At 40.1% G+C, this 17,963-nt stretch overlaps 1 protein-coding gene across 1 annotated transcript in view; it reads right to left on the bottom strand.

Moving 5' to 3' along the window:
- Positions 1–17,963, bottom strand: part of capn13 (calpain 13) — a 126,002-nt gene that overhangs the window by 30,984 nt on the left and 77,055 nt on the right. The window contains exons 7-8 of the mRNA XM_062973057.1: positions 11,903–11,977; positions 931–1,016 (exon numbers count right to left, since the gene is read on the bottom strand). Coding sequence (XP_062829127.1) covers positions 931–1,016; positions 11,903–11,977 — 161 coding nt within the window. The remainder of the gene's footprint in view (positions 1–930; positions 1,017–11,902; positions 11,978–17,963) is intronic.

The raw sequence follows: 17,963 nt of genomic DNA, 5'->3' as shown, positions 1-17,963 counted from the left end.
CTTCATTAATTTTTATGTCACTTTAAAAGAGCCTAAAGACTAAGTTTCAAAAAGAAAGATATGGCATTAAATACCAAAGTTAGACTAATTAAGAAAAATGGGCAAGCTGGTATCATAGAACAGCAAAAGGACAAATAAATGAGTCTAAATTGAAGCTAATCCTGAACTTTCATAATAATAATGATATTATTACTACTACTACTACTACTACTACTACTCCAGCACAAGCCGGTAAAGGTGGCCCCAGTGTTGATCGGCACACTGGGTGCAGGTCCTAAACACCTTGGCCTGCACTTAAACAAAATTACCATCTGTCAGAGGCAAAAGGCCATCCTATTTGGATCTGCATGCATTATTCGCTGATACATCACACAGTCCTAAACACTTGAGAAGTGTCTGACATGTGATCCAATACAACAGCCAGCATCATGATTTTGTTTGCTATGTACTAGTCTTGTTGTGTATCAAATAATAATAGTTTTATTTCTTACCCACTTCTCATGTCTTGAGTATTACAGAACAATTTAAGCACATAAGCACGACAAAAACACCACAAATATACATATTAAAACATACGGATTCCAAAGTCTGACTAAATGTTCCTTCCCATCCATGTAGGGTACCTATTCTATAAAAGTTACTCACCAAAATGCATCTCTATAAAATACATATTAAAATACACAAAACAGATTAAACAAAAGACACACATAAGGAAATAAAGAAAAACATACAAATATATTAATTAAATAAATAGTGAAAAGAAATTAGCTATTCCTATCTAGACTAGATTAGATCGTATCTATGGGGACTACATAGAACCAAATGTAGAAACAATTGGCTGGTTTGCCCTTAATTAGAACTCCCTATATTCCAGTTGTCATTAGAAGGTTTTCATCCCAATACTCCCAATAAATTCTTAAAATCTTATACCGATCACTCCAAGCGCCTTTCCATTCTGTATTACCATACGGATTCCAAAGTCTGACTAAACGTTCCTTCCCATCCATATAGGGTACCTATTCAGAAAGAAAGAACAAAACACAATTGATTTTGCATGTTTATGTTGTTGAGTGTAAATGAGACAGGTAGATGTATTTGCTTTAATACGCAAAGTGTGCGCTTATACCATCATTGTATTATGCTATCACTGTTTAGCTCCTGACATTAGCGGCCTGAAGCTAGTAAACAATTGATGCAATTCTTCACACAGTGACTTTAGTCTCATTGCCTTCAATAATATGTAGCAACCTCACTATGGACTTAGGATGGGAGAAAAAATGTGTTGTTTGCATTGTAAGGAGAACCTAATTTGCATTTCCCAAATCAGTGTTTGAAGCAAATGTAACACAGTGTTATTCACACTTTCTTGGATTTTATTATGCAGTTCTCCAGTCAAATGTATATTAAAATACCTATATAACTGTGTACCAGATATGTAAATTAGTGAATATATATTTAATAGTCCTTACGATTTGTAGTTGAAAAGCATGGAAAATAGTAGCTAGCTATACATACAAAATATGTGTATTAGGAAAAGTAAGCATGAAAATGTAAACAATATAGCCTGAAACTGTTTCAATAATCTAAAGTAGTGGTGGTTATTTGATATTTTCATTTACTATTATACCATTGGTAAGACTGATAGATTGCCTAACTGAATGTATATCTGTCAGCAGTCTGCAGCCTTCGTCCTACGAGTAGTCAGAGGCAGTCCAGGATTTAACACCTTAAGCTGTTCAATAAAGCAAGCCAATTCCAATGTTCATTCCAAGGAGTCAAAATACACAGACATTTACTGCCAGTCCAGGTCTGATATCCAAGGCCTAGTCCAGGGTTCAAAGCACAAGTCCAATATCTGCAAGAATAGTCCAAAGGTTCAATGATTCATGGCTGTAGCATCAAGCAACAATTGCCTCCAACAGCCAACTGTTCCAAACACCATCCTTTTATGCAGCTCCGGTTAACCCATTGCAGCTGCTATTGTCTTCTTTCAGTCGATCGATTAGACCGTTGAAGCTGGATGGCTTTGATCCTAAACTGGAACCAGGTGGGGTGAGCCAATGCCTGTTCATCCTCCTCCTCCGGCTCAGGTGTTTCCATTCATGGAAGGGCCTGTTCCTGCTCAGCCTTAGTAGCATCAGGCTGTTCCTCTTCCTGAGGCTCAAATTCTGCTCCTTGGGGTAAATCCTCCTCTTCCTCCTTCTCATCTGGCCCCATGGTTCTGACAATATCCCACCTGTCTCTCAAGCCTTCATTGTTCTCATTTGTGTTTTGACACACATAAAACTGAAACCCAAATAGTTACAGGTTTACAAAAGCATATGCTGACTGATACTCAGTTCTCTTCATGCCATTCTGCATCTGCATGAAAATAAAATGTTCACATAGGCCCCACTGTTTATGTGGGCGGAAGGAGGCAACGTTAATGGGTACAAACTATATTGTGATAGCTTCTTTTAAGAGCTACTGCTTTCTGCACTTCCAGTTGCAAATAAACTGAAAGCATGGGATGTTCCCAAACAGATATGCCTTAAATCTTAGAGGTTTGTCACCTTGGAATGTAATTACTGAGTCCTCCTGGATTCTATTTACAGTTTGATATTAACATGTCTCTCTGCCTCTATAACTAACAGCCAACTAAATCTATCTGTTCAGACTCAGTGAGCATTTTCCACCCAGAATAATACTGATTTTTCATGGATCCTATCTCAAGATCATTACAAAAACTCATAGTTACAATATTGAATGTTTACATATTCCAATTTTCAAAATAACATAATAGAATGCCAGTGATATATTGGGGGTGAGAAGGGTTAGGCTTGTAATATTTTGGAGTCAAAGTAATACCATTTTGTTATTCTTCTTATTTTTTAGTATCAATTCCAGTAGAAAGCCTGGTTGTTTTCTCCCCTATTCCACTCTAGTTTGAAAGTCTCAATATGATTGCATTCTATTATGAGACTAAATGAAGAAAATTCACTACAACCAAGTGACACACATTTCTATAGTCACAATACATGGTTCTGTACACATTCAGCCAACATCATGCAAAAATGTGTCTGTGGTTCTGGACACAAAATGAATCAGGTAGGATTATATGAGGAACTTTCTCCTGCCAATGGCAGGGGCAACTGGGGGAAGAGAGAACAAATTACTGGGGCCCAGTGGTTCAAAAGGGGGCTTGAAACTATGCTTTTGATCTTTTTCTGTGGTATCATTATTTGTCCATTGTTCTTGATATTCGATATAAATTGTGTATATAAAGAAAATAATAATATGCAATATGGAGTATCACCAAATACTATAAATTGTTATCCAATTGACCTTTGCTGCGAGGCACAGCAGAAATGGGGCTCAAGTGAGGGCAGAGAAGCTGTGAGTCAGCAAAAGGCTACAATGGGAGAAAAGTGGGAGAAAAGCAGCATCGAAAGAAGACCTCCAAAGGTGATAATTGCTGGAATCACAGACCCAGAAACAATTATTCCACTGCCTGGAGGAGCAGGAGGCAGTGCCTAAACCTCTTGGGAAGTGCCTAACTGCCTAGGGACATGACAAGCTCAGACAGCAAGGATGAATAGTTGTTAGAAGGACCAACAGATGAAAGGGCAGCCAGCAGTTCCCAGCAGTATGGGCTGTGCTTAGCTCAGCCACCGAAGAAGACAATACAAGCCTTCAGCTGAAGCAATCTGCACAAGCCCCTCTAGAGTAGTGGTTCTCAACCTGTGGGTCCCCAGGTGTTTTTTTTAATAATAGTTTTTATTGTGTTATAAGTGATATTTACAGCAAAAGTGAAGAAAACAATATAGTGATGGGGAGGGGGAAAGAAGGGAGAAAAGAAGAGAGAAAACCAAAGTAGAAAAAAAGGCAAAAAAAAGGGAGGGGCAAAAAAAATTGTGGAATGACTTCCCATTGACCTCTTAAAGATAGTATTTTTCGAATAAAGTTTGTCTTCTGTTATGTTTTCCAGTTTGCCTTCATCAATTTTTGTTTTTCATACGTCGGATAGATCTATTGTGAATATTGTTCCTCTGTTTTGAATAAAATCTTTGAAACCCGACCAGTCTGTTTTCTTATTTCCCTCTCTTAGTTTTTGTGTCAAGCAATCCATTTCTATTAAGTCTAGCAGTTTTAAGATCTATTCATCGGTGGTTGATATTATCTTTTGTTTCCAAACTTTAGCCAGAATTAGTCTTGCCACTGTACTCATGAGAAAAAATATTTTATCTTGGTTCTTGTTTAATTTTCCACTTGTTATACCTAATAAGTACAAGTTTATCAGTTTACCAGCTGTTAGGATTTCTGGAAGTTGAAGGCCAAAACATCCGGGGACCCAGAGATTCAGAACCACTGCTCTAGAGAAAACTGAAGTAAGCAAATTTGAGCAAGCTACACAATGGTTAAACATCCCCACACCTCTAGAACATTGGACAGAGATGGTGAGGCTTCTCAGGTCTCTTGGGTTATCTGAAAAATGCCGATTATTCAGACAGCAGCGGAGATTTTGATATAAAGCCCTCAGTGTTGTGACACGCTTGCAGCAAACAATGTTGTTTGTTATCTGACTAAAGTCCAATACCCATTTGTCCTGATCTGGCTCTGTTGTTTTACCAGCTTGACTTCTGACTCTGCCTTCTTGGATTTTGGACCTCGGCATTGGCTCAGACCTCTCTGTCTGTTGTTTGTACTTTGTGCTTCTGACTTCAGACCCTATCTTGTTATTCTGGCTAGACTTCCAAGGACTCCTTAATTTGGCTGCTCTGATATTATACTCTTGGCTTTGGTTGACTTGCTCCTGTTGTTTGTTTAAACTAAGCTGTGTTTTACAACACTTAGGGAGCACTGTACCAATTCTTTATAACCTCTTCTGGCTTTAAGAGCAGCTGCTGATTATCTCCTGGCTAGCCCAGGTTGCCTGCCAGGAGGGCACATAGTATTGAAGGACAGCAGATTCTGGGTGCAAGTCAAACAGTGAAGTTGGGCCATTGGTAGGCAGAGGAAGGTTTTGGTTGTAAAGGGGAGTGACTGTGTTCCCCTCTCTTTGCAAAGACCAAAGGAAATTCTTACACTTTCCCTAAAAAACCTTCTCTTGATGACCCTGGTCAATGGAAGAACTTCTGTCATTAGAGTAGAAGATAATATGAAACAGAATGAAGATAGATGATAATCACACTACCCTGAAGTCGTCCCACTTTAGAGTGGCAGAGAAATCCTAAGGAACAGGTTTGCAAGGGTTCCAAAAAAAGGGGAAAGGATGAGAAAAATCATGAGGAGGCATTTCACTCCCAAAACAAAACATGACCATTCCACAGATATACCAAATGACTCTTCCTGAGGCTCATATTCTGCTGATGGGAGAAAACCCTCCTCCTCATCTCGCTCCATGGTCCTGACAATATCCCACCTGTCTCTCAAGACCTCATTGTTCTCATTGTGTGTTGAAACACTTAAAACTGAAACCCACATAGTTAGTCAGGTTTACAAAAGCATTGGGAATCCCCAAACTAAGGCTCGCGGGCTGGCTGCAGCTCTCTATGGTCATTTATTACTTTAGACTTAGGGTCACCCTAAGTCTGAAACGACTTGAAAGCACACAATAAAAACAATCCTAATTAACTTATTTCATCGGCCAAAAGCAGGCCCACGCTTCTCACTGAAATACTGGTACATTTATGTTGGTTAAAACTGCTCTTCATTTTAAATATTGTATTGTTCTTTCATTTTTTGCACTAAAAATAAGATATGTGCTGTGTGCAAAGGAATTAGTTCAAGTTTTTTCAAACTATAATCCAGCCCCCACAACAGTCTGATGGACCATGCTTAAAAAGTTTGAGGACTCCTGTCTTAAATCACGGGCACCCTTCCGGCTCTTTGTTTATGTGTTTGCAGCCCTGGAAATTAAGCATTTGCCTCATTATTTGTTTTCTTGCCCTATGTATTCTGAGCCAAGAACTAAAATCCTGGGGGCTATTCTTTATCTTCTTCAAACCAATATGGTGTCAGAAAAGATTTTCTACCTTTTGGCTGACATTAACCCTGTGGTTACTCACAAGGTGTCTCTTTTTGCCCTGGCAGCACAGAAAATCTGGACAAGATTTCTGATATTGCAGTTGATTCTACTGGGGATGCTTTTAACTAATAGTCGCTGTTTATATCCAGCGTGTTCCCTGCTTATGTTTAAATAATGTAGCATTTATTTGGTTTTACCTGGATTTTAACTGTGCAGGTGCTAGGCCATGCAGTATATTATGTAGTATTTTAAGGGCATATCTCACAATTGATATATATAGCATTTTAATGATTTATATAGGATTTTAATTGTGTATTTTATATTGTTTTGAATAATTTGATTTTCATGTATTTATTCATTTGCCTTATATTTGAAAGATCTATAGTCTAAGAATCAAATAAAACTTGAAACTACCTTAAATTATTTTCCATTTGGAATTCAGTAGGTAAGGATCAACTATAAATATATCAAGATGTGTATCTCTGTCAAGATAATTAATTAGCAGATGATGTTTCTGTTATGCTGGGCCAGAGGGCTTATGGATCCGCTTCCCTTGTTGATGGGCTAGAAATGCTACTATCACTCACAGCATGCCTACCGTCTTGATTATCATTTTCATCAAAGTTCACTACTTTACCAGTGAACAACAGTAATAGGGATCTTTACATTTAAAAGAGGAAACATTCAGTTATAAAATTGCATGAATGTCACAGACTATTTAATCTTACATTCTGCACAGCATGGGTTTAATTTTTCCAGCTTCCAAACAATAGCATATGTATTTACAGGATAGAGCATTCACATACACTGATTCTTACTTTTTCCTCAATAAGGTTGAAAACTTTTGTTCTCATCAACTAAAGATCATCCATAAAGGAAGACATGCAAAGGAAGGAGTGTGATATAATTAGTATTGCAATGAAATAGAGAGGGCAGGGCACCCTTGGTTAGCTGCTGGTGCCTCAGTGATCTAACAGGACTTATCACTTGACCTGTCCTGGACAGCAAGATCTGGGTAGTTAAAGGTATGTGCAATATAGAGAAAGCAATCAGCGATGAACTTATCTCCTAATCTCATAATTCAACAAAAATTAGATAAACTAATTGAGGAGGGATCCATCAGTGTCACTAGTCAGGATGGCTACATAGCACAATTAGGAAAAAAAAAACATTCTCTCCCAGCTGGCAGAGTCATATAATTCTTAATGGACTAGAACTGGTGACAGGCAACAAACTGACATTTAGTTACTCACTTCCTTTATGGGAATGATGTCCTAGTGGTAGGCTTCCCATAGGCAAGTGATCAGCCATTATGTGACTAGAATATCAGACTAAATAGATCAAATCAAATTTGGAACTTCTTATGATCACAATGGCTTTCTGCCACCAGTTTAAGCTCACTAGCGACATCTAGTATCGGAACAGGGACCAAGGAAGAACCCCCAGGCCTGGAACTTGCCTTCAGAAAGAAAGGACTGCAAAGTAACAGTTCAGATACTTAACCCTACATCAAAATCTCTTGTTCAAGTAATGATCTTCCTGTTGAATGCCAAGATATAACACACAACCCTTTACTTCTTTGCAAAGCATTTCAGTTCCCAGAAAAACTATATACATCCCATATTAGTGAGTGTTCTTTACAATAGTCAAGGGAAGGAATGTCAGAGGATTAGTTGGGGTCATTGTCAAGCCTGGCCTTTTCTTTTTCCTTTGAGGATATGAGCATCATAAATGATGGCCCTGGAGGGATGAGCTCTACTTTCACTCTGAAAACAGAACCACTTCTGCAGTAAATCCTTTGCTTTCTTTTCTGATTGCTGGATTATTTCTTTCTGCCAAATTGATCTCCTTCTGCAGAAGATGATATTAGTGCCTGGGCAGAGGAAGGGTTTATGCTTGGGAAGCAGAGGCTTTGCAGGTAAGAAAACAACTTCTTCATCCCACTCTGAACTCTTGACCTTGTGCTTAGGATGTGTAATTCAATCCACCGCTTTTTTTTTTTTGTAGGTGCCTGTGTAGCATACTTCATGGTACTTTACACTTGCCTTCACAACTCCTTTCAAGATCAGAATCCTTTAAGACCATGGTTAATGAAATTTTAAAAATTGGTGGTTTTGCTAGGAAGAAATAGGCTGAACTTTGATTACTTCAGGAAAACCTTGATTAATTAATCAACACCCTACATTTCCCCTTGCACAGGACCCAAGGTAGTTTACATCCAATTTAAAACAAAGTATATTTAAAACAAACTCTATTAGTACAAAGGTTAAAACTCATTAAAGAAACAATTATGTCAAAAAACTATCACTTTTGAACAGTTTAAAGCACATTTAAAACACAATAGAAAACATAAAAGAAAAGCCCTTTTTGCCACAAGAACCATGAAGTAAAGGCCAGCCAGAATAAGAAGGTCCTTGCAGAATCCAGTTAGCAGCAGTAGAAGCTAGCTAGGAGTGGTTCTCAACCTGCCGGTCCCCAGATGTTTTGGCCTACAACTCCCAGAAATCCTAAAAACCTATAAACTGGCTGGGATTTCTGAGAGTTGTAGCCCAAAACACCTGGGGACCCGCAGACTGAGAACCACTGCACTACAGTATACATTTTAGTAGTAACATCAAAGCCACTATCCAAGGTGCTGAACTTTATTGTTATTTTGTTATCTGCATGGAGATTTATTTAGAAGAGAAATTCCTTTGGAAGGAAAATGGTTGGCTTACAAAGATCTGTTAGTGTTAAACAAAGATCCATGCAGGCCAAAGACGAGAGAGGAGTTAAAGACAGAGTTTCAGTGGTTTGCTCATAGACTGAGCAGTTTAAGGTGGGTAAAAACTAACTTGAAGTTTGAAAGTTTATTATATTCTGGGAATAGCCACTTGATTGCAAAAATCTATAAACTGCTCTTAAAAATATGAAATGGAGGAGGAACAGTAAAAGATTGTATGGCTAAATGGGCTCAAAATCTAGTCACACAAATCCAATTGGACAAAGATTTTCAAATTCACTTTGAAAGAAAATTTCTATAAGGTGAAATATAGGTGGAATTTGACACCAGATAGGCTTTCTATGATGTATAAAGGCAATTCTAGTAAATGTTAGAAAGGTGAGAAAAATGATGGAATATTTTATCATATGAGGTGGTCTTGCAAAAATGCCCAAAAATACTGGATTCAAATACCTATAATGTTACAAGAAATTCCTAAGGTTAAGATGATGGCAAAGCCAATTTTTAACTTGTTGGAGATACTGGAGAGTTCACTAGAAAGGAAACATTGAAGATTACTATTATATATTGTCACTGCAAGGAGAATTATCTATGGGCAGAGACAGAAAAAAATCAGCTATCCCAAGGCAAAAAGAATGGCTGATGAAGATTTGTGAATTAACCGAGATGGTGCTGATCAAGGAGATATCCTCGATTAATTTTAATAAAGACTGGGACTTATTTATTTCTTTTTGTTGTTGCAGTTTTCTTATTTAGAAGAGCGTTATTAAATGTAAAAGTGTTGATATATAGCAATATCTAATGAGAGTAGAAAATAATTAAAAATCAACAGGCAGTGAGTGTGAAGCTTTTAGATTAATTTTAGTAGGTTATATGTTTAGAATGTGTTTATGTTGTAGTAGAGCCTGTGAGTAACGTTACAAACAGTAGTATGGGTGTCAGAAGGGGAAAAAGGGTTCCTCGGGAGCAGGAATCTGATGAAGAGCAGCAGAGAAAGAGGATCCGGGACATACTTACAGCACCTACAGATGAGGAGTCATTTGAAGGATTCTCTGGGGATGATGGGTCAATGAGTGAAGAAGAAGGAGGAGACACCATGGATAAGATAAGAGAAGTGCAAGCTATTTGTGAGGCGCCAACAACTAGTGATACCTTTATGGGGTTCTCTGGGGGTGAAGACTGGCAATTGGGATCCAACTGAATCTTGGGGGGATCTAAGTCTTGACAGGAGATGGAGGAATTGGAGGGAAAGGCAAGGGAACTCACGTGAAGAGCTGGGAGCAGCTGCGGGGGATAGTGATGGGGCAGTGGTCAGTTCATCTTCTGATGATGGTTTGTAGATAAAAGTGGGTTGAGGGGTGAGAGGTCTTTGCAGAAGGCAAGGTGTTGATGTGTGTTCGTGTGCTGGGTGCTGTGTATTGGTAAAGATTCTTGTAGACTTGCTGCTGCCTGTTTCGTGTTCGACGCTGGATTTGGATCTGCAGTTTGGACCTGGACCGGTTTGGCTAAAGACGCTGCTTCTGCAGACTCTGGAGAGACACTGTTTTGGATTTCTCCTGTTTCGACCTTGGACTTCGGCTGACTACGCTTGTCCTCCTGCGACTCCTTTTGTTAACCATTTGTGTACTGTGCCTTTTTGTTTTGCCTTAGAGTGCTTTGTTTGACTTGTTGCTCTTTGCAGCCAGTTAATTTGGATTATATTTCTGTTTACCTTTTGGACCAAGTCTAGTTTGGTTTTTTGAGTTTTGACCAGTGGAACTGCATTTAAGTTTCTCTGCGTCCCTTTTCTTTTGTTTTAATAAACTCTGTTTTGAAGCCACTTTTAAGTCTGGCCCTTTAAGGCATCTGTGATTCCAACAGTTTATTAGTATGGGTTTGTTTGTTAGGGCGATTGTCCTAGATATAGTTGTTAGTTGTTGCAGTTTAATATTATACATTATGAAAAATTATTTTCCTGGCATTCTTTACTTTTTCTTTCCCTCTGTATTTCTGAATAAATATCAATTAAAAATAAAAAGTATAAGACACACTCAACTTGTAATAGGTACAGGGCCATAGTCAGGAAAAAATTTCAGGGAGGGGGGGGGGTTGAAACTTTTTTTTAGCGAATCATGAAGAGTAGTTCCATAATGCAAAATAATTTAAAAATCAGGCTCCATCGATAAACTTCAGTGGACACTCATGGGGATTTGGTTAACCAATTAAAATTCATGAATAAACCAGTTTTTTTAAAAAAAAAAACCTGAAAAATTTGGGGCAAGGGGGTTGAACCTCTAACCCCCCTGCCTTGGCTTACAGCCCTGAATAAGTATATCTTTTATGCCCCTTTTGGAAAATATTGCTGTGGAATGGATGCTGTGGAAGCCACTGGTGGTTTTTACACAAGAAGGGCAGTGACTGTGCTCCAGTCTTCATTCCAATAATAATAACAATAATAATAATAATCATCATCATCATCTTTATTTGTAACCCACCCTCTCTCCCCAAGGGGACTCAATGCAACTTCCAGAAACAAAATGGCAAACATTCAGTGCCTAGTGTGGTATCAAAATAAGCAAACAAATAAACGATTAAAATTAACAGTGAAATAGACAGATTAAAATATGCGAATAAAACAACCTTAACAAAAACATACAGTTAATCAAGCCTCAGAAATAACACATTGAACTATTCAATTAATTCAGCACTTTGTATAGCTCCTTTAAAGTTTAGTGTAAACTCGAGTGCCAGCCCTAACATCTTGGTAGCCTTTTAGTATGCTTTCTCTGAATACCACACTAAATCTCTTAATTTTGGCCAGTTTGACCAAATGTTGGCAGTGAGAATGGCTGAATTGAATCAATGGTGAGAATTAATTAATTAATTAATTACAGGTTCAGAGTTGCAACATTTTTAATTTTTGTTTAGAAATGACTAATAACATGTGGCTTGGTATGAAACGTAATGTAATAATCTTTTTAGTTGTGCACGAAGCCCTCTGGTTTCTGACATTTCAGGAAATCAGGAAGGCAGAAATAAAAGTATCTGATCTCCAGGCAGCTCTAGATTAAATCAACAAAAAGTTAACCTAAAAGCAATAAATCTATGAAAGTAGAGAAAATTTTCAGAAAGCCAGTCACTCATTAGAAGAAAGCAATAAAAATGAACAGGAACTGATAGGATTTTTTTTTTACCTCTGTTGCCCATATGACAGTGTAAGCATGAAGCTGCACAATCCCATTCTCCAATTGTATATTTCCTGGAAACTTCTGAATGGGGGAAAAATTCAAGACAATGTAAAAGCACTCACATCTATATATACATTTGATCAAATGAACGACAGTGTAGTTTTATATGAGGAGAGGAGAAAAAGGCATCATTTTAAGGCCCAAAATCAGTCACCGTGTTGCGCTGTTGGAGCAGAGGGAGATTACAACTGTCAGAATATCTCACGTGGCACTAGCCCTTTGGCTAGTGCCAGGTGATTCTGGATGTTGTTGTCTAAAACATTCACTGCAGGATTCTGGATGTTGTTGTCTAAAACATTCACATTTTTTTAAGTCAGCTGGCTGCCAACTTTCCACAAGGGCCAACGTAATGTATGAACTGCATGCATCCAAACTAAATGCAGCCCAAATTGCCATGGGTGCTTAGTGCTGTATGAAGTAATTATCATAATAAAAGTTACATTCATAAAATATATCTGTACTGTTTAATTTTTTAAAAAATTTGTTCAGCACTTTAAAATCCCTTGTGTGTTGGGAGATAATACAGAAATGCTTTAAACCAACAAACAAAGAAATGCAAGATCTTTATGAAGGTCTGTTGGCAAAAGCACTAGGAGCTTGGTGAATATACTTCATTGAGACCCAAAAAGGACTTAGCCCAAGGTGCAAACACAATGTCATGAGGGGACAAACCTGGCTCCAAACACGTTATTAAAGATGTCCAGGGCTCTTTCACACCTAACAGTTATAGCACAATCACTCCACTTTACTTGCCATGGAATGCTCCTGAGATTGGGTCAGGAGGGGTGGAAAGTCAATTTAGATCCTACCTTGACACAAAGACTGGTTTTAATTTCCAAATATTGTGTGCATAGTTGCTAGATGCATCACTAAGGGAAAATGCTATCTACATAAGAAGACAGGAACATTGAACCTAGTTGTTACATTCTGAGAAGAGATATCTGCAATGGATATTACCCACAGCTACAAGCAAGAAACCATGCCTTCTGAAATATAGTATAGAAATCCAGTGCAGGGAACTGAATGATTTTGTTGCAGGATATTGTTGTGCAAAGACAGAGTGGCACTCCACACTAGCATTATGATTCCACTTTGATTGCCATCACTGCATCCTATGGAAACCTGGAGTGCATAGTTTGGAAAAGTGCTAGAGCTCTCTGACTAAGGACCTCATTGTATGCAGGGATAGGAGCATCTTCTCTCTGTTTCTCTCTGATGCTAGGACAGAGTCCCCCAGAATCTATCACCTGATGCAGGGCTACTTCTAGCGGGACTCTGTGGAGCTCTGTATTGGCCATGGACAACAACAAAACCAGAGGAGGCAAAGAGGAAGTGGGAACAGACCAAGAAACATTATGGGAAGGGATACTATGGACCACATGATTTCCCTTGTTGTCCCCCACTTTATAAATGGTCATCTGATAAGGTCCTAAAACTGTGAATTCTAAGATTTCATAGAATGCAGACATGAACATTAGAGTAGAAATACAATGCTACAGCTATGTGAAGAAATCCCAAGTAGACTAGAAATTCTATTGTATTCAAAATTCTGTTGGGTCCATATTAGTTTGGAGTCATTTTTTCAAGTCATTTTAACTTATGGTAGACATTTTCATCTCCCTCCTTTCCACCATGAATGTTTCACTTAAGAAACAGCAATAAGATGCACAGTTAGATATTTATACTTCAGTGCATATTTGGGCAATATTTGGATCCAGTTTTCCCCCCCGATCCAGTGCCATATTTTCTTTGTTCCTCTCTAATTGCTTTGCAGGCAATGTTATTGTCCAAGAGGTAGAAGAAGCAACAAGGGCATTAACCATTCTAAATCTCATTTTAACCAACACTGAGGACCTGGTAAATGGAGTGGAAGTGATGGGATCCTTAGGTGGGAGTGACCATGTACTCCCTCTGAAACAGAGGAAAGGGGAAACTAAAAGAAGTCCAATATGCATTCTAGATTTTAGAAGAGCTGATTTCAGGAAATTTAGGGAAATACTGAGTGTAATCCCATGGATTGAAGTGCTCAAAGAGAAGAGTGTTAATGATGGGTGGGAGTTTCTTAAAAGTGAGATACTGAAGGCACAAATGCAAACAGTGCCAACAAGGAGAAAAAAATAAGAGAAAAATAAAGAAACCAGAATGGATGTCCAGAGAACTTTCAATTGAGCTATGATGTAAAAGGGACATGTACAAGAAATAGAAAAAGGGGGAAATCACCAAAGAGGAATTCAAACAAATAGCCAACATATATAGGGAAAATGTTCATAAAGCTAAGGTGCAAAATGAGCTCAGGCTTGCCAGAGTGATTGAAACAATAAAAAGCGGTTATTTAGTTATGTCAGGAAGTAAAGGAAGAAAAAGGAAACAGTATGGCCTCTGCCTGGAAAAGGTGGTGAAGTGCTAATGGGATAGGGAAAAAGCAAAGCTGCTCAACAACTTCTTTGCCTCAGTCGTCTCCCAAAAAGAGATTGGTGTTCAACCAGAGCAAAATGGAACAGACGAGGTAATAGGGGAAATGCAACCCAAAATAGGCAAAGAAGTAGTTCAAGAATACCTTGCTACTCTAAATAAATTCAAGGACAGATGAACTATATCCAAGCAGAAGTCATTTCAGAACCACCAGCAGACTGGAGGAAAACAAATATTGTCTCTATCTTCAAAAAGGGAAAAAAGAGGACCAAACAATTACTATCCAGTCAGCCTGACATCAATACCAGAAAAGAGCCTGGAGCAGATCATTAAGGAGGCAGTCTACAATTACTTAGGAAGGAATGCTGTGATTATTAAAAGTCAACATGGATTTTTCAAAAACAAGTTATGCCAGACCAATCTTATCTCATTTTTGATAGTTACTAGCTTGGTAGATGTAGAGAATGCTGTGGATGTAGCATATTTTGATTTCAGTAAGGTCTTTGACAAGGTCCTCCATGACCTTCTTGCAAGCAAACTAGTCAAATGTGGGCTAGGCAATGCTACTATGAAGTGGATCTGTAATTTGTTAAGCGACTGAACCCAAAGGGTGCTCACCAATGGTTCCACTTCATCTTGAAAAGAAGTGACTAGTGGAGTGCCATGGGTTTTGCTCCTGGGCCCAGTACTGTTAAACAGCTTAATGACTTAGATCAAGGTTTAGGGGTCATACTTATCAAGTTTGCAGATGACACCAAATTGGGAGGGATAGCTAAAACTCCAGAGGACAGGATCAGAATTCAAAATGACCTTAACAGATTAGAGAGCTGGACCAAAACTAACAAAATTAATTTCACCAAGGACAATTGTAAGATACTACACTTAGGCAGAAAAAATAAAATGCAAAGATACAGAATGGATGATGCCTGGCTTGACAGCAGTACATGTGAAGATGATCTTGGAGTCTTAGTGGATAACAAGTTGAACATGAGCCAACAATGAGATGCAGCAGCTAAAAAGCCCAAGGGATTTGGGGCTGCATCAAAGGGAGTATAGTGTCTAGATTGAGGAAAGTCATGGTGCCTCTCTATTCTGCTGTGGTTAGACATTACCTGAAATACTGTGTCCAATTTTGGGGATCACAGTTTAAAAGAGATATTGACAAGCTGGAAGGCATCCAGAGGAGAGCCACTGAAATTATCAAAGGTCTGGAGACTATGCCCTATGAGGAGCATCTTATAGAGCTGGTCATGTTTAGCTTGCAAAAGAGAAGGCTGAGAGGGGACATGATCACCATGTATAAATATATAAAAGGATGTGATAAGGAAGAGGGATCAGGATTGTTTTCTGCTGCCCTGGAGACTCTCAGAGTTTGTTTCATACTCTGGTATCTGAGCTGGTAAATTGACAGAAAAAACTGAGGCCTAGATGAAGCCTAACCACCGTGATGACTCATGGGCCATGTAGTCCCCTTCCTAGTACTATTGTGGCAGACGAAGAGGAAAACTTGGGTTTCCCACTGTTTCAGCCAGAATTGGAGCCCCTGCACCTGCAAGATGTTTGCCCACAAGAAGTCAGCCAAACAAGCCTTGAGCAGAATTCTCCCCCGTTCTCTCGCAAAGATAATTATAATCGAGATAGAGGCGCTAGGGAGGCGAATCGCCGAAGCGCCAGAATCGCTGCCAGACAATTAGCTGATTAAGCCTGTTTCCCTTGGGAAATCTTAAGGAGTCATGCATCTGGACACAGTATGGGTTTCTCTTCTTGTTCCCCAGGGAAAGTGTTCCTTGGCGGGAAAACAAGATCCTATATAGGTGTTTACCCGCAAGGAAATCCTTGCGGAGTCAATTCGTCAGCTTCTGGAGTGAGATCGTGTGTGGACTACGCTACTCCAGTTCCTTGTTCCCAGGACCTTGCCACGGACCTTGTTCTAGTTCCAAGCCTGCCTTGTACCCCGGACCTCGCCACGGACCCTGTTCTTGCTTATTGCATCTTGTTGCCTCGTATCAAGTCTTGTTTGCCAAGAATCTAGTTTGTTTTCCAGCCTTGTCGTCAAGCTCCATTGGACTAAAGGACCTAGTCATTTCCCCACACTTTGCTTGGCAAAGTGTGTGTTTCGGTTATTGGATTATAACTTTGGACTCTAATATCTCATATTGGACATTGATTTCCTGGACTATATTTGACCTTTCCTGAAAGGTCTACTTCTGAACTTTATTCTACACTTGTTTTTATTGACTTTATATATTTCTTTAATAAAGATATTAGATAGATTCTGGTCTCTGCGCATGGTTATTGGTGCTCTGCAGCCTGGGTCCTGACAGTTTGACTCCGCCAACCTAAGCACCAATTAACCTTAGACCAGGATGTCTACAGGAACCGGGGCGGAAGCCCAACCACTCAGCTACACCATTTCCAAGGATGAATTAGACAGAATCCGTGATACACTCCATACGCAGGAGGGAGAAATACGGGGCTTGAAGGAACGAGGTATCCGGCTCCCTGGCCAGGCGCTTCCAACCAAGTTTTCTGGAGAAGCCTCCAAGGTTCATGTTTTCCGTCGCCAATGCCAGGCGTACATAGAAGCCCGTCAAGCCGAGTTTCCTCAAGAAGAAATCAAGGTGGCGTGGATTTACAGTCTCCTAGAAGGGCCAGCGGTCAATTGGGCGATGGCGCTATTTGATGCGGGTTCCATGCACCTAAGTTCCGCGCAAAACTTCCTGAATCACCTTAAGGCGACATGTGGGATCGAGGACAATGTGGAGGCGGCCGGCCATAAACTCCGGCGCCTTTTCCAAGGGGACAGGCCGTTGTCCCAGTACATAGCCGAGTTCCGAGTGCTGGCCCAAAACACCGGTTGGAATGATATAGCCCTCAGAGGACAGTTTCGTGAGGGTCTCAACATCGAGATGCAGGAAGAAATCTCCAAGGTGGATCCTCCAAACTCCCTTGAGAGAATTATCGAACAATGTTTACGAGCCGAAGCCCTGCTTGCCAACAAAAAACAGTGGCTCCGAGGCCAGAGTGGAAGAGCAGGAGTGAAACCTCCCGCTCCCGCCAGTATTCAGCCACGTCCAGTATAGAGACCCCCACCACCAGCCCCATACCCCAGAGGAAGCGAGGAGGAGCCGATGCAGTTGGGCAATGTGCGTCCCAGATTAGATGTTGCCGAGAAGGCCCGCCGCCAACGTTTAAACCTCTGTTGGTACTGCGGGAACGGGGGCCACTTCGCCAGAGAATGTCCAACCAAGAGAAAGCCTGCCGCTCGCTTGGCGGCGGCGTCCTCCATGGAGACGGAGACGGCTGAGGCGGCTGGCGCAAAGCCGGCGGGGGAAGCCAGCGACCGGGCGTAGAGAGGCTCGCCAACCCGGTCAAGAACCCCACTCAAGAGCCGCAAACCGGGGTCCTATTTCTCCTGGTGGTCACGTTGTGGTCAGCGAAAAAAGGACCCGTCATGATCCATGCCATGATAGACTCAGGAGCAACAAACAATTTCATCGATAGAGAGTATGCCGACTCTCTAGGATTACAATACCACGATTTCAAGAACGCCCGGGTGGTGCAGGCTATCGATGGCCGTCCCCTAAAGACGGGT

Source organism: Anolis carolinensis, chromosome 1 (assembly GCF_035594765.1).
Source record: "Anolis carolinensis isolate JA03-04 chromosome 1, rAnoCar3.1.pri, whole genome shotgun sequence".
Taxonomy (NCBI): domain Eukaryota; kingdom Metazoa; phylum Chordata; class Lepidosauria; order Squamata; family Dactyloidae; genus Anolis; species Anolis carolinensis.
The sequence above is the reverse complement of the archived record's forward strand: the minus strand, read 5'-3'. Positions and strand labels throughout refer to the sequence as shown.